The sequence below is a fragment of the Giraffa tippelskirchi genome, chromosome 4 (assembly GCF_054371585.1).
Source record: "Giraffa tippelskirchi isolate mGirTip1 chromosome 4, T2T-mGirTip1v1.2.pri, whole genome shotgun sequence".
In the NCBI taxonomy this organism is placed as follows: domain Eukaryota; kingdom Metazoa; phylum Chordata; class Mammalia; order Artiodactyla; family Giraffidae; genus Giraffa; species Giraffa tippelskirchi.
The window spans coordinates 196,656,087-196,677,122 of record NC_137278.1 but is presented as its reverse complement, the minus strand read 5'-3'; the positions used below and the strand labels follow the sequence as shown (position 1 = coordinate 196,677,122).

The window sequence follows — 21,036 nt, the reverse complement described above, 5'->3', positions numbered from 1 at the left end:
TAGAGAAACAGCAGTCTAATCAGGCAGTAATTAATTCACTCTTCATTAGGGGCCTTTATGCGTGCCTTTTGCATATGGATGAGCCTCGGGGTCACACTGTCCCTCTGAAGAGGAAGGTGGTAAGAGACAAGTGCTGTCCAGGCACTTCAGCTCTTCCCCTTCAGTGCCTCCTCTTCCCCCAACCCCGACCTAACAGGGACTAGATTACTTTGGGGAAGGAAGAGAAAGGTTCATGAGGCTTCCTCTCCTGTCCTCCTCCTCCCCCGCCATTCCTTGGGTCCCTCCCTCGCTGCCCCAACCCATCCCAGCAGCACCTCTTCCTGCACTTCAGGTCCCATCCAGCCCTGTCCCTTTCACCAGCTGCAGGCTGGAGTCTCTTCAGGTCCCACTGGATTGACTCTGAGCTCCCTCAGCAGTGTGTTTGTTTCACACCTCTGCTTTTAGTTGGTTCATCACTCCTTGGCCTGGCTCTGCTGCCTCTTTTTCTTAGGGAGTCTGACGCCCTGAATCCACATACTGCTCTGATCCTGAGAAATACACTCCCTCCTCCCCACTCACCGTTGTGTGCTGCGTAGACTCAGCCACACCTCACCGGTGTTACACAGTAAAGCTCCCCAGCCCCTAAAACACGCACCTATGGCCACATAGACACTCCTGATTCTAGCTGCAGAAGTAAATATGCAAAGGCCAACAGAGGCCAGGGCAGCCCCCACTTACCTGTGACTGTCTCCTCTCCTCCCTGGAGCTCCCCCATTTCCAGGGAGCAAGTGGGGCACAGATGGGGGTGGGGGGGAGAAATGGGACCTGGATGGTTACCATGGCAACAAAGCCTAGCAACAACTTGAGAGGCTGCTGTGTGGGCTTTTGCAGGGCTGTTACAAGAGCCAAACCTACAATTGGGGGCTCAGAGGTGACTGATCCCAGCTGGGCAGCCTGTGTTCCCTCCTTCAAATACACCCCTCGATGCCACCCCCACACCCCAGCAGTGCCTCTTCAAGAGGGCAGAGCAGGAAAAGCTAATGAGAGTTAACCACAGGGCTTCTGGGGGACAGCTGTGGGTGGGGGCAGGTTAGGGAGCAAGGCTGAAAATAAAGCAAGCAGGGCAGCAAGCCTCTCTCCTGCGGCTCCCTCTCGTCTTGTTTCCATTGCTCCATTTTTTCTTCTCCTTTTGCCCTTCACCCTCCATCTGCCTTATCAGCTCTCCTCTTCCTTTTCTGGCTGGCGCCATCGCCTGAGCTGCTACAGAAGTGTCCCTTTGCTTCGGCCTCCTTTCTCATGGTGTCTCTTGACCTTCGCTGGTAATTAACAAGCCACTCTTCCCGTTTGCTCCGGCTGCTCCTCGTCAGGTCTGCTCCCGTCAGTGTCTCTTCCTTCAGCTCTATCCCAGATCAAAGCCCCCAAACCCCAACTCCGGGTCAGAGCAGGCCAGGTTACTCGGGTCTGGAGGGTCACCCCTCTATCCTCCTTTTCCTCCCTCTTGGCTGCCCATCGCCTTTCCTCCTTTCCTCTCTGCGGGGCTCATGAGGCAGAACCAGGGGACTCAGGTATCTTGCAAAGGCTTTATTTGAAAATTTTGAAACTTACATCCCACAAGAATTAAAGATTATCACCACAAGAAGAAAGAGATAATACAAAAATATATATCACAGCATAGGAGCCAGGTAAGAGAGGAAAGAAGGAAGGAAGGTGGGAAAGCCATGAGAAGTTGGGACAAACCTGAGGGGTGGAGGGGGCAAAAGGCAGGAGAGTTGGAGGAACCAAGGAGGGAGGGAGGGGCAGGTTGGGAGGCAGAGCTCCCCCTGGCCTTAAACCAGCTGGCCCCGGTCCCTGGCAGCCTAGGTGGAGTTAGGGAGACCCTCAGGGGGACTGGGAAGTGGAGGACTTGATTGGGGGGGACGGGGGGGAGGAAAGGGGGCTCTGAGTTTCAGAGTGACACGCACAGACAGCCAGGACAGAAGAGACAGAAGGACTTGGGAGGCAGGGGAGGGCAAATGGGGGCCCCTTTCTCCTGCAGTGCAGCAGGAGGCTCCCCAAAAGCCATCTCCCAGACAACAGAATTTAGCAGTGGGGCTGGGGAGGAGTTTTGGGAGCCTCATGACTCCCCATTTCCACAGGGGAATCCTTAGAGTGGGATGGGGGACATGGTAAAACCCACGACGTGGTGTGGGGTGGGACTGGGACAGATGGGGCCCCAAAGAGCCCCCAGGTCATCTCCCACCCCACTCTGGGGCCGCATGCAGGGGACACAGAAACTCCACCCGTGGGTGTTCACGAAGTGGAGTGTGAGCACGACAATTACAATACCACAACAAGGGGCCGGGAAATGCACATGAGAGGTACACCCATTGACGGCCAAGTGATGGGCCGAGCGCAGGACCAGGACAAGGGAGGAAAGAAAGTGAAAATCGAGGAAGTGAAAAGTGTGAGACAAAAGGGAGGACGCAGGGGATCCTAGGAGGGGGGGTGTAGGTGGGGAGACTGGCTGTACAAGAGCGTAAGTGTGCAATGGCCTGAGAGGGGAGAGGTGAGTGTGCAAGGCTCATGTGAGTGTGCCAGGGTGGGGACAGGGGGGCCAGAAGCCACAGATAAGTGAGGCCCCCACCTCAAGGAGGGTGAGCAGCTGGGCTTGCCTGTGGGCCAGCGAGTGTTCCCAAGGTGTGAGCCCAGGCAGGGCTGCAGCGCCCACAGCCACCGAGCCCTCAGCAGGATGGGGGCTATGCCGGGCCCTTGGTCCCCTGCCTGGCGGTGCCCCAACCTTGGGGGACATCACAGATTCACCAGGGGAATCCTAAAGGGAAAAGGGAAAGGGCACAGTCAGGAACCAAGGGGCAAGCCAGAATCAGGAGGGCAGTTCAAGAAATAAAAAGGATGGAGGTTAAGAGGGCAAGGTGGAGTAAAATGGCAGCATGAGAACAGGACATAGATCTACAGGGAAATGGGAGGGGCCCCCCAGGGAGCAGAGGTCCAGTCTCCTGGGGTGGGCCAGTCTGCCTCCTCCCCACCCACCTGGCGGGGAGCGCCCCACCCACAGCCCCTGTCCGCCTCCCTGCCCTCTGCCCTGCCCTCACCGGTTCAGCTGGAAGGCTGGTGCCCCCTTGGGCTGGGGCATCCCGGGCCGGGGTCCCCCTCGGGGTTCCTCATGGTCAGGGGTGGGGGTGGGCGAGTCTCCGAAGGCCCCCAGCACAGTGACCCCGGCTGGGGACAGGTCAGTCAGGGGCTGCTGGCTCTCCTCTTGCCTCAGGGCCCCTTGCTGCCCTGAGGGCCTGCGCCGTTTCTGACTGCGGTCCCAGCTGGCGGCCCCGGAAGGAGAGAGGTTCTCACTCATTCAAGAAGTCCCCAGCCTGGGCCCCCTAGGGCGCTGGTCACCCCCCAGCCTCCCCTAGGCACCCACAGCATCCAACAGCAGAGGAACCAACCTCTAACTGTTCCCTATGCCCCAGATCCTCAGACCCTGTCCACAAAACCACTTCCTGTCCCCGTGCCCCCAGGGGACTTGGGAATCTAAACCAGCCTCCCACCTGGTCCAGAGCCACAGAATGAGCGCCCCCTCCCCATGGACACACAGAGTCCCCCAGAACTGCCCCTCCCCCATGCATACCCAGAGAGCCATTTCTCTCCGCAGCAGGCGCCTGGCAGGTTTAGTTCTAGTTCAAAGTCAGCTAATGACCTGGACACCTGAGTCTAATGAGTCTTGCAGTAAAGTGTGAAGGACTGAGTGACCTGCTATTAAGTACATGCAAAAAGCTGGGATTTTCTCCCTCCTCCCCTTAAGGCGGCCTTAAGAAGGGCCCTGCAGAATGGGCCTTGGAGGAAATGGGAACAAGAGATGGCCACCCTAGCCCCCCAACTTGTGCTCACAATCATCTCCCTACCTCTCCCACTCTCCTTGTATTTCCCCAGCAGGAACCTGAGCTCATTTCTCACAGCTTCCCCTGCTCAGATCCTTCCTATCTTTCCCCAAGGTCTTGCCTCAATCCACCACTTCCTATTCCACCCCCAGCAAAACTGCCACCCAGGCTCCTTCCAGCCAAACATTCATGGGGATGTCAGCAAACCCTTCCTGCTGGCTTACCAGAACTTGAAGATGATGCCGGTGGCCACGAGGACAATGATGATGGAGATGGTAATTGTGACATAGAGCTGAGGGTCCACACCTGCTTGGGGGCAGGGAGAAAGTCTTAGGGAGGCCTGGGGCTGGGGGAGCCAAGCGGGGTTGGGGGTGGGGTTAGGCTGTAGGTTCAGGAAGCTTGAGCGGTGTTGCCATTGGAAGCCACATCATCCAACTCTTTTTCTGCTTCTTTAGAGACTCCCTGCTTTATTTTTATTATCAGCTTTCCCCAGAGTTTTCAGCTCTTTCCCTCCCAAATCTTTTTTCTCCACTTCCCCAAATCTTCTGTATATATGGGATGAGAAGGAGTTCCAAGGTTAGAGAGAACCTCTCAGAACCTCTGTCTCTCTCTGCATGGAAACTAGCAGGTGGAAATGTCCATCTCTGCTCTGGCCCCGCCCCCAAACCACTGGCCTGTGTCTGCACGCCCTGAGTCGAGGTGTCATCCTGCAGGGCCTTCCTCTGCCTGAACTACTCCCACTGTTTCCAGGGTCCAGCTCAAATGTCAATTCTTGGAAGGGGTCCTGATCACTGGGCAAAAGTAGTCTCTCCCTTCTCTTTGCCTGAAAACATGCTGTGCATGCCTCTATTAGAATGTGTATTACTGTTGACTCATCCCCGAGGGTTTAAGCGTCTGTCTTCACCAGTGGACCTGAGCTCCTCCGAGGCTCAGACACATCTTCCTCTCGGCCTCCTGTGCCAGCCCAGGGCCTGGCACACTTGTGGAAGGAGCTGACACACAGGACCCCTGTTGCTGTCCTGAGAGTCTTCAACCAGCGCCCTGTCCATATCCCTTCCCAGCATCTCCCACTCACCTTCACCGCGGCCCCCGAACAGGAAGGGCCTCAAGGTGGCAGGTGCTTCTCCAAGGATGAGCCCATCTCCATCAGCCCGCATGGAGTCTGAGTTGGGGTGTGGGGTAGCCAGCCCGTGGGGGGCTGCAAAACCATAGTCCAGGGGCAGAAATCCAGGATTGGCAGAGTTGGGGTCCCCCCCATCCTCTCGAGACACCGTAGGGCCCCACACAATAGCCCAGGGGTACTGGGATGAGGGTGGACCCTCCTCAAAGCCTGATGGGGTGGCCGGGGGTGCGGTGCCCGGCAAGACTTGCCGACGTGATCTTAGGACCCGAGGGGACCGGCTTGGTGGAGGTGCCCGCTCCCACACACACACGTGGCGTGGGGCCGAGGGGCCTCCCCGGGCACAAGGGGGCCGGGCTGGGGCTGGTGGGATTCGAGGGGAGGAGGAGGAACCTTGAGCAGGCGGTGGGAGGGGCAGCAACAGCAGTGGCCAGAGAGAGAGGAGATGGGACAGCAGCAATGCAGGCCTGTGGGAAGGGAGAGAGAGTGATGAGTCCGAGGCCATCTTGGGCTGCCTCCTTCCTCTGTGCAAAAAGTGGCCGTGGGAAGACATGTCTCACTTCCCATCTTCCAAGGGTCGAGTCTCAGGATGGAAAGCCCTGGGTGGGCCTAGGAGGGAAAGGGTCAAAACCCCAGGGAATGTGGCCTCTAAGCTTCCTCCAAACTTACCGCATCCTGGACTCCATGTCTGAGATCCTCAGCGGTGACTCAGATTTTCAGCCTTTACTGGGGGAGAGAGGGGTTGTCACATCCCAAGCTTGCCCCAAGGACCTCCCCAGTCATCCATCCTCCCGGTTCACCTCCATCTCCCCTCCCAGCTGCAGCTGCCATCTACGCTGCCACCACTCAGGACCCACAGTTGCCTAGCATTGTCCTGAGGAGGGGAGAGAAAACTCCTAGACCAGTCACCTGTCTAGCCCCCAGTCCCTATTTGCAACTTCCCAGGTCCCTGTTACCTCCCCACCCCAGGGTCTACTTTCACTTCTCTGGCTTCCTTCCTTCTCACTTCCTCTGCCCACAGCTCCTAGCTTTTCTTGGATCTTAATTTAGAGCCAAGAACCTTGTGATTCCTTGAGCACCTACCGCGAGGGAGGGCATCTGAGAGGGGGTAGGGAAGAGGAAGTCAATCGAAGTGAGTGTGTGAACGTGTGGGGCTGCACAGAGAGGAGCATCCCAGATTGCCCACCCCACTTGTCCTCTGAAGCATTTCTCTGAGAAGTGAACTGCCCCAGGAATCTGCATCTTCAGGAGCGAAGGAAACGAAGGAAACGGAGATGGAGGGATGGAAGGAAAGAGACAAGAAAGGGAGAGGTGGGTGGGAGAAAACTACAGAATGTAATTTTTGCTCAGTGTTCAGTCATCCAAACGCATAGGTGCCCTCTGAGAAGAAGTGGAGTTTGGGAGAGGCCAGGCCCTCAAATGTAGCTCTCCGGGGTAAAGAGTCTGGGAGAATCATCGGGATGAGGGTTCTGAAAGAGGAGGACATCGGGATGAGGGTTCTGAAAGAGGAGGTTCTGAAAGAGGGTGGCAGACCCAGGGGGAGGCAGCAGGCTCCCCAGTGAATGAGGATGTGACATTCAGTGTCCTCTGGTTTCTGGGTACAAATCTGGACATGAAGCGCTCTCAGAGAATAACAAGGAGTAAGGTGGGAGAGTCTGGGGAAGGGACTGGGAAAGTGGGCTGTGGGGAGAGCTGTGACGAGGTGATGGGCTGAGAGTTGGAAGGCTGGTGAGGCGTGAGAAAGGAGGAGAAAGGTGAAGAGGAAGACGGTGTTGGGGGGGAGCTGGTCCCTGAAAGAATGGACTGGGGTGGGGGGCGCGCACAAAAGATGGACAGCTGTAGGATGCTGAGCATAAGAGGAAAGGTCAGGGAGGGAAACTGAGAGGGTTCCGGGGTTGCAGGAGGCAGGGAGAAGCAGGAAGGGCCAGGGGAAGAGGAAGGAAAGGTCCAGACAGGAGGGGAAGTGGAGACCGCGGAAAGAGAGAGGAGAAGAGGGACGGAGACCAGGGATGGGGAGGAAGAAAGAGGGGAGGGGACGACATGGTACTGAGGACAGAATGAGACAAGGAAGGGACTGGGGAACAGCAAAGATGGAGGAGTTGGAAACTGTTTCTTCCAACGTAAAGAGACACGGAGCTACGGAGAGAGGCAGGGAAGGGGGCCTGGTGGGAAGACGCGAGAGGAAGCCGGGAAGAGAGCGAGGCTGCGGGGACCGAGGAAGGAGTGGAAGCCAGTGGAACGGAGAGGGGTTCCCAGGGACAGCTGTGGCCAGCTGACGCCGGGACCCACTCGCCTCTCCTGCCTGTGCATCCCCCCGCCCCAACCAACGTCAACTCCAGTCCCCGGACCCCGCACCCCTTAGTCACCCCCTCCAGGAAGCCCGCAGTCGCCCGGCTGGCGCACCACCCCCACCCTCCCCTTGCTCCTCACCGACCTGTTGTGCGCAGGAGACGAGCTGGGGGTGGGGCGGGAGTCTGGGGCTGGGGGAGCAGGGCCCATCCCCAGCGCGGCCGCGAGCCCACCCCTCCCGTAGGCCCGCGCTCCCTGGACCCCGCTGGAAAGCGATGAGTGGGGTGGGGGTGTGTGTGGAAACGAGGAGCAGGAGGTAGGCGAGGGGGCTGCGTGGGAGGGAGCGCCGAGAGCAGAAAGGGAAGTCGAGGCAGGAGGATGCGAGGGGCCGAGCCAAAGGCGGGATGCAGGCAGCTGCCGGGACCTCTGCGCAGGAGGGCAGGACGGAGTCGGGACCCGCGGTGGGATGCGGAGCGCGGCGGGCGAGGGGAGCTTCTGGGCTGGAGGCTCGAGCCGGGCGGGGGGCCGCGCCGGGAGGATTAGGGGGCGAAGGGCGCGGAGTCGGGGAGGGCAGGGCCGGGCTCTCTCGGGTGGGGACGTGGGGGGCCCTCTCGCTCACCTGCATGCCTGGCGCGGCGGCGCGACGGCTACGGGCGCTCGGGGCTGCGCCAGCCTGGGGGGTCGCGGGAACGCGTCGGGCACGGGGCATGGTCGGGGGGTTCTGAGGGCAACGGGGTGCAGGAGAGGGTGGGGGGCGAGCGCCCAGGGCGCGGGGCGGCGGCGGCGGCGGCGGCGGGAGATGCTCGGCTCGGTTCGGCTCGGCTCGGGCTGCGCTCGGCTCGACTGGGCTCGGCGCGGCAGCTCAGAGCGCGCGGTCCCCGCCTCTCCTCCTCCCCCCGCTCTGTTTAACCCTTCCGCTGCCGCGCCTCGGGAGTCGCGCCCGGCCGCGTCCCAGGAGGAGGATGGGAGAGGGCAGCGGAGGGTGAGCGACCGTCCGATTCCCCGGGTTCCTGGTGCGGGCTTCTCCACCCTCACCCCAACTCCGTGGACACCCGTGGTTGCCCCAGTGAGTTTCTGAGATTCTGAGTCACCCGAAGCTCTGGGTTCCCGACTCTGTTTCGCCTCTGCTGGGGGATGAGATGAGATGAGGGTGGGAGTGATGTCCTCGCACCATCCTCGGATTATCACAACAGCTGGATCCCCTGATTCCATTCTGGCCGAGCTGCAGTGTATCCTTCCCATAATAACCCAAACGATCTTTCAAATAAGTGGACCGAGTTGCATTACTCAGCTTTTCTAGCACTCAGAGTATCCCAGGTCCTTACTGTGCCTTAGGAGGCCCCGCATAACCTGGTCCCCCAGGGAGCTCTCGGATTTCCCTTCCCATCCCTCTTCATGTCCCAGCCACACTGGACCTGATCTATGTTCCTAGAATCAGAGGAGGTGAACCTGCCTCAGGGCCTTGGCACTTGCTGTTCCCACTGCCTGGACCGTTTTCCCCTGGCTTCTCACAGTGATTCACTCATGTCATTAAAATTTCCCTTAGTTCCTATGTCACCCCCTCTAGGAGGCCTTCCCTAACCTCTCGAGCTAAATGGGCTTCCCCAGCCCCTAATCTCACCCTGTCCTACCCCTCCTGTCTTTCAGGTTACCCTATTTTATTTGGGTTGTGAGCAGACACCATGCTCTTCTAGTTTCCTTTCATTCTCACTGGCTTTTTCTTCTACGTCTTCTGCTCGACCTCTAAATGTTAGAGCTTCCTAGGGCTTAGTCCTTGGCCCCCTTCTCGTTCCACATTCTCTGTCCAGTGATGTCATCCAGTCCCAGGGCTTAAATACTATGTAAATGTCAGCGAGTCCTAAATTTATATCCAACGCTCCAGACTCATTTATCCAACAGCCTACTTGACATCTCCACTTGGATGTCTAATAGCCATGCAAAGCTCATGTGGCTAAAATAGATGTCTTGAATTACCCTCCGCCCCGGTCAGTCCATTTCTCTCTCAGTAGTGTTCCCCATCCTGGAATACGATGGCTTCCACTTTTCAGGCTAAAAACCTAGGAAACATCCTCCCCACCTTTTCCTTTTCACTCTGATTCCCACCCTGTATCTAGTTACCAGCAAGTTCTGTGAGCTCTACTTCCAAAATATACCACAAATCCATCTCCTTTTCTCCGTCATTGTTTTTTGGTCACGCTGAGTGTCATGTGGGATCTTAGAACCCGGACCCCCTGCAGTGGAAGCACAGAGTCTTAACCACTGGACCACCAGGGAAATCCACTTTATCATTGTTGCTATCACCCTGGTCCAAGCCATCTGCTCTCTGTGAAATAATGAAGTGATTACCTAGCTGGTTCCTTGCTTCTGCCTTTGCCTTTTATAAACTAGTCTTCACAATATCTAGTCATGTTTTGAAAAATCTAAATTATATCATTCTCTTGCCTTCTTGGGCTTCCCTGATGGCTCAGATGGTAAAAAATCTGCCTGCAATGCGGGAGACCCAGGTTCAATCCCTGGGTAGGTAAGATCCCCTGGAGAAGGGAATGGCAACCCACTCCAGTATTCTTGCCTGGAGAATTCCATGGACATAGGAGCCTGGTGGGCTACAGTACATGGGGTCGCAAAGAGTCAGACACATCAGAGCAACTAACCCTTGCCTGCTTAAAATATCTGAGGGGCTTTTCATTGTACGTAGAGTAAAATCTGGATTGTTAGGAGAGGTCTGCTCACTAGTATTCCTCAATATTCAAACGATGTGCCAGATCGGACTTTTTTTTTTTTTTTATAAATTTATTTATTTTAGTTGGGGGCTAATTACTTTACAATATTGTAATAGTTTTTGCCATACATTGACATGAATCAGCCATGGGTTTACATGTGTTCCCCTTCCTGGACCCCCCACCCCGGACTTCTAAAAGTTCTAAACATCTGAAATTATCCTCTTGACACCCCTGTACTTTTCATTCCAACTTCCTGGAATCCTTTGCCAACCCCCTCATCTTCCTCTTGTTGGGTCCCTCTTGTCATTCAGCCACCCACTCTGTCTCATCAGAAGGTTTCACTGTCTTTCCAACTCATCACTCTCTGAAATGATCTTATATTTGTTTCCTGTTTATTGTCCTCCCCCATCCCACCCCCATATACATTGCAGAACAAAGACCTCATTTGCCTTGTTCATCAGTATCCTTCTTCAGTGCCTGGCGCATTGTAGATGCTCAGTATCTGTTGCTTAGTGAACTTCACCTGGGACTCCTGCCCACTCATCCTCTCCCCTGCTCTTCACCTGCCTTTTCTGTCTATCGCCTGCCCTCTCTGATCTCTGCCCTGTGGTGAATGCTCTAAGTCAAGTCTCTGCTCGCACTCCCGCCCCTCTAGATTCTCACCCCTCATCTCCTGCCTTATTATTATTATTAACCTGACGAGCTAGCCTCCCAGAAGGAAACCTGCTGTTCTGATCAGCATCTGCAGTGACTGCCCTCCTGCTCATCTGTCCCTGACAGCCCTTCATTCTGAGGTCAGAAGGCAGTGAGTGAGCCCTCCTCCTAGTGTCTCCCTGTGGCCAGGAAAAATGGTGCACATTTTATGTAAACACAGTCATGTGAGGCTGGGTGTGCACCCCATGCTGTGTCCTGGGCCCCAGTGAGCCCCAGCTGCATCCTGAGAATATGCTGTGAAAGGCCTCATTATATGATGAGTGTGGGTCAAATTTATCAAGTGAATATTCACTACCAGTCTAAGTGCCTTTTATGCTGAGTACTTTGGGTCATTATGACTTATTTCAGGTATTCCTGATTGATTCATTCTTGCAGGGACTATTTCTGGAACATCTGCTATAGGCTGGATACTGGGTTACAGCCTGGGGCATGGCGGAGAGCAGGAACAAAGCCATCACTGTCCTCATGAAACTTAGAATGGAGTCAGGGAGACAATGAAACACAAAGTGATACACGTGTCTTTAGATGAATTTGAGGACCTTCCCACACGCCACAGTCTATAAATTCTCTCTTCGTGTCTGGCTCTGCTGGTATCTTTATCAACTTCTTTGGGCTCACTGGGGCTTCCCAGTATTTGTCAGAGTAAATTGCTGTCGCTTTCCTGTCCTCAAATGTCCAGTTCTTCTGAATTCTTCTCACTCTCAGCTTATGATCTTGCTTGTTGCTTTTTTGAGAAAATACAAAGGGAGAAGAGAACTTCCCCACTTCCACCACCTCATCCCAGCTGCACCTCTCCTTCTGTGGGGGATCCCAGGCCCTTTTCAACCACCTAAAGCTATCACTCCAGCCACTGTCTCTCCCTCTCCTGCATTATCACTTCTTTCTCTCTGCTTGATTATGCCCAGCAGCATGTAAACACACTACAACTTCTTGCAGCTTTAGCTTGAAACAAACCTTCCTTAGCTCCACGTTTCTCCTCCAGCATCAGTCCTTCTCTGCTTTCCGTTACAGCAAAGATCACAGAAGATACTCTCTGTTCACTTGCTCTTTCACCTCTCCTCCCATTCCTTCTCTTTCTCTTTTATCAACTTAAACTTTAATTTTTGTAATGTATTCTTTTGAATTGGCAATACATTTCCCCATGTGCAAAAAAAACTTTCCAATATACACAAAGCTGTGTAGTGAAAGTTCTCATTCTCAGCCCGTCCACTAGCTTGTCCAGTTCCCGTCTTCTGCCTTCAGTGTGACTCATTTCTACATATTCTTCCAGAGTCTTTTATTCCCACACAAGCAAATAATAATGCTAGTTCTTATTCCCCTATATATTTGACATAGTCTTGCCATACTATCTACACTGTTCTACATCTTTACTCTTTTTAAAAATAAATAAATAGTTTATTTATTTGTGGTTGCCCTGGGTCTTCGTTGCTGCATGCAGACTTTCTCTATTGGTGGTGAGCAGGGGCTACTCGCTAGTGGCAGTGCTAGGGCTTCTCAATGCAGTGGCTTCTCTTGTTGAGGCTCAGAGGCTCTAGTTGTGGTAAACTGGCTTAGTTGCCCTGCAGCATGTGGGATCTTCCCTGACCAGGGATGGAACCTGTGTCTCCTGCATTGGCAGGCAGATTCTCAACCACTGGACCACCAGGAAAGTCCACTTCCTCTCTTAATAGATGACATCTCCCTTCTTCCAGTTGGTTAGGGCAAAAATCTTGGAATCATCCTTTTTAAAAAACATTTATTTTTTGGCCATGACACAAGGCATGTGGGATCTAGTTCCCTGACTAGGTATCTAACCTGGGCCCCCTGCATCGGGAACTCAGAGTCTTGGCCAATTGACCATCACGGAAGTCCAAATTATTTTGGCACAGCTTGCAGGATCTTAGTTGCTTGACCAGGATCAAACTAGGCAGTGAAAGCGCAGAGTCCTAACTGGACAGCCAGGGAATTCCCTCCACTCTTTTAAAAAAAAATTTCTCACAAATGGATATAAGTTTAAACAATATGTTACTTCAGTTCAGTCACTCAGTTGTGTCCAACTCTTTGCAACCCCCATGAACTGCAGCACGCCAGGCCTCCCTGTCCATCACCAACTCCCAGAGTTTACCCAAACTTGAGTCGGTGATGCCATCCAACCATCTCATCCTCTGTCGTCCCCTTCTCCTCCTGTCCTCAGTCTTTCCCAGCATCAGGGTCTTTTCAAATGAGTCAGCTCTTCGCATGAGGTGGCCAAAGTATTGGAGTTTCAGTTTCAACATCAGTCCTTCCAGTGAACACCCAGGACTAATCTCCTTTAGGATGGACTGGTTGGATCTCCTTGCAGTCCAAGGGACTCTCAAGAGTCTTCTCCAACACCACAGTTCAAAAGCATCAATTCTTCGGCCCTCAGCTTTCTTTATACTCCAACTCTCACATCCATACATGACCACTGGAAAAACCATAGCCTTGACTAGATGGACCTTTGTTGACAAAGTAATGCCTCTGCTTTTTAATATGCTGTCTAGGTTGGTCATAACTTTCCTTCCAAGGAGTAAGCGTCTTTTAATTTCATGGCTGCAGTCACCATCTGCAGTGATTTTGGAGCCCAGAAAAATAAAGTCAGCCACTGTTTCCACTGTTACCCCATCTATTTGCCATGAAGTGATGGGACCAGATGCCATGATCTTAGTTTTCTGAATGTTGAGTTTTAAGCCAAGTTTTTCACTCTCCTCTTTCACTTTCATCAAGAGGCTCTTTAGTTCGTCTTCACTTTCTGCCATAAGGGTGGTGTCATCTGCATATCTGAGGTTATTGATATTTCTCCCAGCAATCTTGATTCCAGCTTGTGCTTCATCCAGCCCAGCGTTTCTCATGACGTACTCTGCATATAGGTTAAATAAGCAGGGTGACAATATACAGCCTTGACATACTCCTTTTCCTATTTAGAACCAGTCTTTCTTGCTTATTTTCAAACTCTAAAAATATCATATTGTATGTAGCTTTCTAATACAAGTTTTTTTCCCACTTAATATGATGCTTCTAAGATTTGTCCATATTGTTGCATATTGTTGGAGCTCATAGATTTTCACTGGAGTATACCATGCCACTGTGGATATGTGATATGTATCATAATTTATGTATTCTCCCATGTATGGATTTATGAATTGTTCCATTTCTTGCTATAATAAACAGTATTTCTGTGAACATAACTATGTCTTCTGCATGCTACAAGAATTTCTCTAGAGTATAAATATAACAGTGAAACTGCTAGGTTTTGAGGTGTAAGAATAATTATCTTTGAAAAAGAATACCACATTGTTCTTTTAGTTTACACCCCTACCATTAATATTTGAGTTCCCATTGATCTACATTCTCTCCAACGTTTGTATTTTTAGACTTTGTAAGTCTTGCCCATCCAGCAGATGTACAGTAATATCTTCTTGTGGTTTATTTGGCATTTCTCTAACTAAAAATGTAATTGAGCATCTTTTCATATATGTAACAGTTTTTTGGGTTTTCTCCTTTGGGAAATGTCTGATCATTTGGGTTTTATGTTTTTCTTATTGATTTGCAGAAGATCTTTATATATTCTGGATATTAATCTTTTATTGATTTAATGTGTCGTAAATATCTTCTCCTCTGAGAAAATATTTGTGACCTGTCCTTTGGTTTTTTTCATCATATACTTTGATTATCAGAAGTTCTTAATTTTAATAAAGGCGTATTTATCAACCCTTCATTTTACCATTAAGCTTTTTGCATCTTGTATTAAAAAAATCACTCTCTGCCCTCTTGGTCAGGAAGGCATTTTCTTACACAATCTTTAAAAGATTTTAAACTTCTCTTTATACTTATGTTCTAAACTTACCTAGAATCAATTTTTGTATATAGTGTGTTACAAAGGTCTATTTTTCATTGTTTAATATGGAAAATCAGTTATCCACCATTATTTATTACATAGTCTCTCTTTTCTGACTAATCTGCTTTGCTGACTGTGTTGGATATCAAAGTTCCATATATATATGGATCTATTTCTGACACTCTTATTTTGTTCCACTGGTCAGCTTTTAAAAACCTGCACATGAGGGCTTCCCTGGTGGCTCAGTGGTAAAGAATCTGACTGCCAATGCAGGGGACCTGGGTCCAATCTCTGGTCTGGGAAGATCCCACATGCCTTGGAGTAACTAAACTTGCAAGCCACAGCTACTGAGCCTGTGCTCTCGAGCCCAAGAGCTGCAACTACTGAAGCCTGCTCATGCTATGGCCTGCACTATGCAACAAGAGAAGCCACCACAATGAAAAACCCATGCTCTGCAACTAAAGAAAAGCCCTCACAGCATCGAAGACTCAGCACAGCCAAATATAAATAAATACAAAAAAATTAAAAAAAAAAAAAACCTGCACATGAAACATATTTTCTTAAATACTATGGCTTTAAAATAAATCTAGATATCTCCTAGAGTGAACACAACTTTACCAATATACTCTTCTACAGTATCTCGCCACTTCTCGACTTGCTTTATTTAAGAATCAACTTGTCAAGTTCTACAGGATTTGATTAAAATTGCATTGAATACAAAGTCCAATTGGAGACAAATTGATGCCTTTTTTGATACTGAAACTTCCTGTCATATATTTGGGATATGTCTCAATTTATTTAGACCCTGATGCTGAGAAAGACTGAGGGCAGGAGAAGGGAACGACAGAGGATGAGATGGTTGGATGGCATCACCGACTCATTGGACCTTGAGTCTGAGCAAACTGCAGGAGATAGTGAAAGACAGGAAAGCTGGGTGTGCTGCAGTCCATGGGGTTGCAAAGAGTCGGACACGACTTAGCTACTGAACGACAACAGCAGTGTCTTTCAATGAGCTTGCATCATTTTCCACATACAGATAATTCCCATCTTCTGTTTTATGTACTCCTAGGCACTCTATTGCTTTTGTTATGGTAAACGGTGTTTTTTTAAGATTACATTTCAAATTGCCTTTTGCTGGTATATAGAAATGCAATTGATTTTCAATATTGATTTCTAGACCAACAGTGTGAATAAGCTCTCTTTTATGTATACTAACTTTTCCATACACTTGGAAGTTTCTACAAAGACAATCACGTCATCTGCAAATGACAGCCGTTTGCCTTTTCCTTTCCAACACGATGCCTTTAATTCCCTCTGCTTGTGCTGGCCAGGATCTATATAGTACAATGTTGTTGTCATAATAGCTGGCTTCTTTCTTTTGTTCTTGTTTCCTTTTTCTTTTTGTTTTTTTAATGTTGGCTGTACTGGGTCTTTCTTTTGTTCCCTTTTTTTTTTTTTTTAAAATTTCGGTGTATACAGTGATATTTCAGTATGGTCTTAACGTCCATTTCTTTAAGCACTAATCAGGTTGGCTATTATGTTCATTTATATGTTCATTGACCTTGTGGATTTCCTCTTGTGAAGTGCTAGTTCAACTCTTTGAAAAAGTGAGAAGTGTTAGTCCCTCAGTCATGTCGGACTCTTTTGGGACCTCATGAACTGTAGCCTGCCAGGCTCCTCTGTCCATGAAATTTCCCAGGCAAGAATATTGGAGTGGGTAGCCGCTCCCTTCTGCAGAGGGTCTTCCCAACCCAGTGATCTAATGAACCTACATCTTCTGCCTTGCAGTTGGATTCTTCACTCTCTGAGCCACTGAGGAAGCCCAGTTCAACTCTGTCGTTCACATTTATTATTTTTATTGTTAGGATTTTTTTTCTTAATCATTTGTAGAAGTTCTTTACACATCCGGGACACATCCTTTGTCAGTGATGATGTTACAAATGCTTCCTTCTATTCTGTGGTTTGTCTTGATGAACAGATGTTCTTCATTTTAATGTAGTCAAAAGTATCAATCTTTTCCATTATGCTTAGTGTATTTGTCTTGAGAAAGATTTCCCTACCTTGAATTCATGAATAAATTTTTCTACATTATTTTTTTTTTTTTTTTTTTGCCAAGCTGCACAGCTTGATGGTATCAGTTCCTGGACCAGGGATTGTACCCAAGACAAGGCAGAAAAAGCCCAGAACCTTAATCATTAAGTGACCAGGAAACTCCTTGACATTATTATCTGAAACTTTTACATTTAAGACTAAATGTAGCATAGTGGGGAATGAATTTTTGTATATGGCTTAAGATAGGGCTTCCGTTTTATTTTTTCTTATAGATATCCAGTTGTCACAGCAACGTTGAAATTGTATCTTTCTCTCCTGCTCAAATGTGCAAACTCTATCAGAAACCATGTTTATATATTTGTGAATTTGTTTCTGAGCTCTGTTTTATGTTCTAGTGGTCAATTTATCTATCTTGTGTCAACACTACACTATTGTAATCCCTGGTGATGGTGGTGGTTTAGTTGCTCCGTCTTGTCCAATTCTTTTGCGATCCCGTGGACTGTAGCCCACCTTGCTCCTCCGTCCATGGGATTTCCCAGGCAAGAATACTGGATTGGGTTGTCATTTCCTTCTCCAAGGGGTCTTCCCAACCCAGGGATAGAACCGGTGTCTCCTACACTGGCTGATTAATTCTTTACCATCTGAGCCACGAAGGAAGCCCATCGTAGTTATTGTAGCTTTGTAATTATGGCCTGGTATCTGGTAAAGCAAGTCTTTCCACCTTGTTCTTTTCAAGAGGCTATATTTGGCCTTTTGCATTTCCATGTAAATTTTAGAATCAGTTTGTCAGTTTCATACGCCCACAAAAAAAAGCCTGTTAGGATTTTGATTAGGATTGTGCTGAATCTGTGAATCTCTTTAGAGAGAACTGACTTCTTCATGATATTGAGACTTCTAATCTATGACTGTGAAATATCTCTCCATATATTTTAGGTCTTCAGTGTCTCACAATAAATTATAATTTGCTGCATGTGAGTCTCATATTTTGTTACATTTATACCTTGATATTTGATATTTTTCCTAATATTGCCAAGTGATAACGTTTAAAATTATTCATCATCTAATTGTTGTTCATATATAAATATACTAATTGATTTTGTATTTTCTTAAGCAAACCTTTATTCTAATAATTTATTTGTAGATTCTTTTGAATTTTCTACATATGCAATCACAATTTCATGTTTTGTGTAAATGATACATGCTGTGTTTCCTTTAATAGAACTGGCGATACCAAGCATTCTTTTATCAGTCACAAATTCTCTTCTAGTTTTTTTTTTTTTTTGACCACGCTGTGTGGCTTGTAAGGTCTCAGTTCCTGACCAGGAATTGAACCTGGGCCACGGCATCCTGGGCCACGGCAATGAAAGCCCAGAATTGTAGCCACCAGGCTACCAGGGAATTCCCACAAGTTCCCTTCCAGTTTTCTAAAAAAAGATTTTTTTTTTACCACAAATATATGTTGATTTCATCACATGCTTTTTCTATTGAGATGATTGTGTGACTTATTCTTTTAATACACTGAAATGATGAATAAAATGAATATATTTTCTAATATTAAGCTACATTTAAATTCCTGACATAAATTCAAGTTAGTCTTCATGTATTATCTTTTTTACACTTTGCTGGATTCAGTTTGCTAGTGTTTTATTGAAGATCTTTGTATCTCTGTTAATAAGTGAGATTGGCCTGTAATTTTTTTTTTCTAGTATTGCCCTTTTCTGGTTTAGTTATCACAGTAATTCTGGTCCTCATTTTTGGACAAGTTTATATAAGGTTAAAATGAGCTGCACTTTGAAAGCTTGGTGCAACTTGCCTGAAGGATGTAATTTTTAACTCCTTATTTTCCTTTTATATCTCATATCTCATCCATTTGCAAATTATGTTCACCTCAGCTTTAAACTGCTACTCACCTTCACTGCTACCACCTTCACCTAAGCCACCACTACCTCTCTCCTGAGTCATTGGAGTACATGCTCAGTCACTTTAGTCGTGTCCAACTCTTTGCAACACCACGGACTGTAGCCCACCAGGTTCCTCGGTCCATGGGATTTCCCAGACAAGAAAACTGGAGTGGGTTGCCAGGCCCTTCTCCAGGGGATCTTCCCTACCCAGGGATTGAACACGCATCTCCTGCACTGCAGGCAGATTCTTAGCTGGTCAAATGATCATATTCAAAAGGTGTGGATGAATAGATCATTGGCAGCATCAAGGGCTGTGTATTATTCAGTGCTGAGTCTTAACAGTTTGAAACAAATAAAGGTCACTTGGAGTGTGCTTAGAAAAGAGCAACTTGAAGGGCAAAGGGCCCAGAACCACTTCAGCTGAAAAGAGATCTTAGGAGCCAGCAGTGTTTAGCCAGGAGAAGGGAAGACGTAATATGGTCCTGTCTTCAGAGATTTGAAGAGCTTCTCTCAAGGAAGTGAAATGAGCGTCTATTCAGAGGTGCCTGGAAGAGGCTGTTTCCAGGTTGTTTGACATTCTGTGATTCTATGAGATGTTCTTCATGAATCCAAAGAGAATGTCTTAGTTCAAGCAGTTATAACAAGTCACCATAGACTAGATTTAGGAGAGGTCATGGATCTTCCTCGTAGCTCAGTCGGTAAAGAATTTGCCTGCAAGGCAGGAGACTCAGGTTCAATTCTTGGGGTGGGAAGATCCCCTGGAGAAGGGAATGGCAACCGACTCCAGTATTCTTGCCTGGAAAATCCCATGGACAGAGGAGCCTGGCAGGCTAGAGTCCATGGGGTCGCAAGAGTCAGACATGACCTAGTGACTAAACCACCCATTGGAGTAGGCTCCTAAATAAACCCGTTGTTTCTGTTCACACAACCATCACAATATTTTAAACATGTGGGTCAGATCCTGTTACTGAAGGTGCAATCATTGCAGCACTGCAGCAAAGGTCAAATCCTCCATTGGTCAAAGGTCAAATCCTCCATTAGCTGTCCATCTCATGCAAAGTAAGAACCAAAGTCCTTACAATAGCCCACAAGGACTGATATGACCTGGCCACGGTGCTCTGTCTTCCATCTCAGCCCATACTTCTCTCCCTTGGTCACTCTGATACTGACCATGGTTCTTGGCCTTCCCCAGTCAATAGAAATTGACTAAAGGCCAAAGAAGCAATTCAGGCAAGCCTTCACTGGGGCTTCTGCGGCCACAGGAGGGAGCAAAAACAAGGAACAGATTCTTGTCCTCCTCTGGGAGAGAAGGAGGAAGCTGGTTTCTCATATGGGATAAGGATAAGGTGTGTCCAGGGGGTTGGGAGAGGGGTGTCTTGGGTGGTTGCCCATCCCTTTGTGGTGTTGAGTGCCGGGGGCATTCGCAGTACCCTGCTTTTGCTCCTGACACTGTTTTTTCTCCCAGATCTTCAGAAGTGGCCATTTGCTTTTTTTTGGTCTTTTTGTATCTTTTTGTTCATAATTTACGCCAACTGTGCATGCACGCAGTTATTTTTGGCCCCATATAGTTTCTTCATATTTTGTTGCTTGCTCCAGGAGAAGTGTGTCCAGATGCAAGCATTGCAGTGCTGCAGCAAGCAGTCCCAGGTCCCAGATCCCATCTGGTCTCAACTCAGCTCTAGCCACACAGGCCTCCCCATGCTGTTCCTCAAACTCATCAAGTATGTTCTCATCACAGAGGCTTTGCACTTGTAGTCTGCTCTGCCTGCATCTGGTCCCATCACTTCATGGCAAATAGATGGGGAAACAATGGAAACAGTGACAGACTTTATTTTCTTGGGCTCCAAAACCACTGCAGATGGTGACTGCAATCATGAAATTAAAAGATGTTTGCTCCTTGGAAGAAAAACTATGACAAACCTAGACAGCATATTAAAAAGCGGAGGCATTACTTTACCGATAAAAGTCCATATAGTCAAAGCTAGGGTTTTTCCAGTAGTCATGTATGGATGTGAGAGTTGGACCATAAAGAAAGATGAACGCTGAAGAGTTGATGCTTTTGAACCGTGGTATTGGAGAAGACTCTTGAGAGTCCCTTGGACTTCAAGGAGATCCAACCAGTGAATCCTAAAGGAAATCAGTCCTGAATATTCATTGGAAGGACTCAAGCTAAAGCTGAAGCTACAGTACTTTGGCCACCTGATGCAAAGAACTGACCATTGGAAGAGACCCTGATGCTAGGAAAGATTGAAGGCAGGGAGAGAAGGAGACAACATAGGATGAAATGGTTGGATGACATCACCGACTCAATGGACATGAGTTTGAGCAAGCTTTGGGAGTTGGTGATGGACAGGGAAGCCTGGTGCGCTGCAGTCCATGGGGTCACAAAGAGTCGGACATGACTGAATGACTGAACTGAACTGCCTGGAATGTTGTCCCCACAGAAATCCATGTGACTTGCTCCTTTTTCTTTTTTAAAAATCTCTACTCCATTGTCACCTTATCAGAGAGGCCTTTCCTTACCACCATATACATCATAGGAACTGTCTCTTGCATT

The 21,036-nt window shown here is 48.9% G+C and overlaps 1 protein-coding gene across 1 annotated transcript; it reads right to left on the bottom strand.

The window, feature by feature from the left end:
* Window positions 1-1,545: 1,545 nt before the first annotated feature.
* PIANP (PILR alpha associated neural protein) lies at window positions 1,546-8,093 on the bottom strand. The gene is made up of 6 exons (XM_081588135.1): window positions 7,877-8,093; window positions 5,638-5,694; window positions 4,924-5,435; window positions 4,073-4,154; window positions 3,069-3,290; window positions 1,546-2,788 (listed from the first exon to the last, which is right to left on the bottom strand). Exons 2-6 carry the CDS (start codon window positions 5,652-5,654, stop codon window positions 2,767-2,769), a joined length of 855 nt encoding a protein of 284 aa, XP_081444261.1. The 5' UTR covers window positions 5,655-5,694; window positions 7,877-8,093; the 3' UTR covers window positions 1,546-2,766.
* Between the last annotated feature and the right edge of the window lie 12,943 nt (window positions 8,094-21,036).

Bases quoted from the DNA above. Each gene is read 5' to 3' on its own strand.
- PIANP (XM_081588135.1), bottom strand. The intron at 3,291-4,072 runs GTAAGCCAGCAG...CGGGGCCGCCAG, and splicing joins GGCATCATCTTCAAGTTCTG to CTGGGACCGCAGTCAGAAAC. The intron at 2,789-3,068 runs GTGAGGGCAGGG...TTTTCCCTTTAG, and splicing joins CCAGCCTTCCAGCTGAACCG to GATTCCCCTGGTGAATCTGT.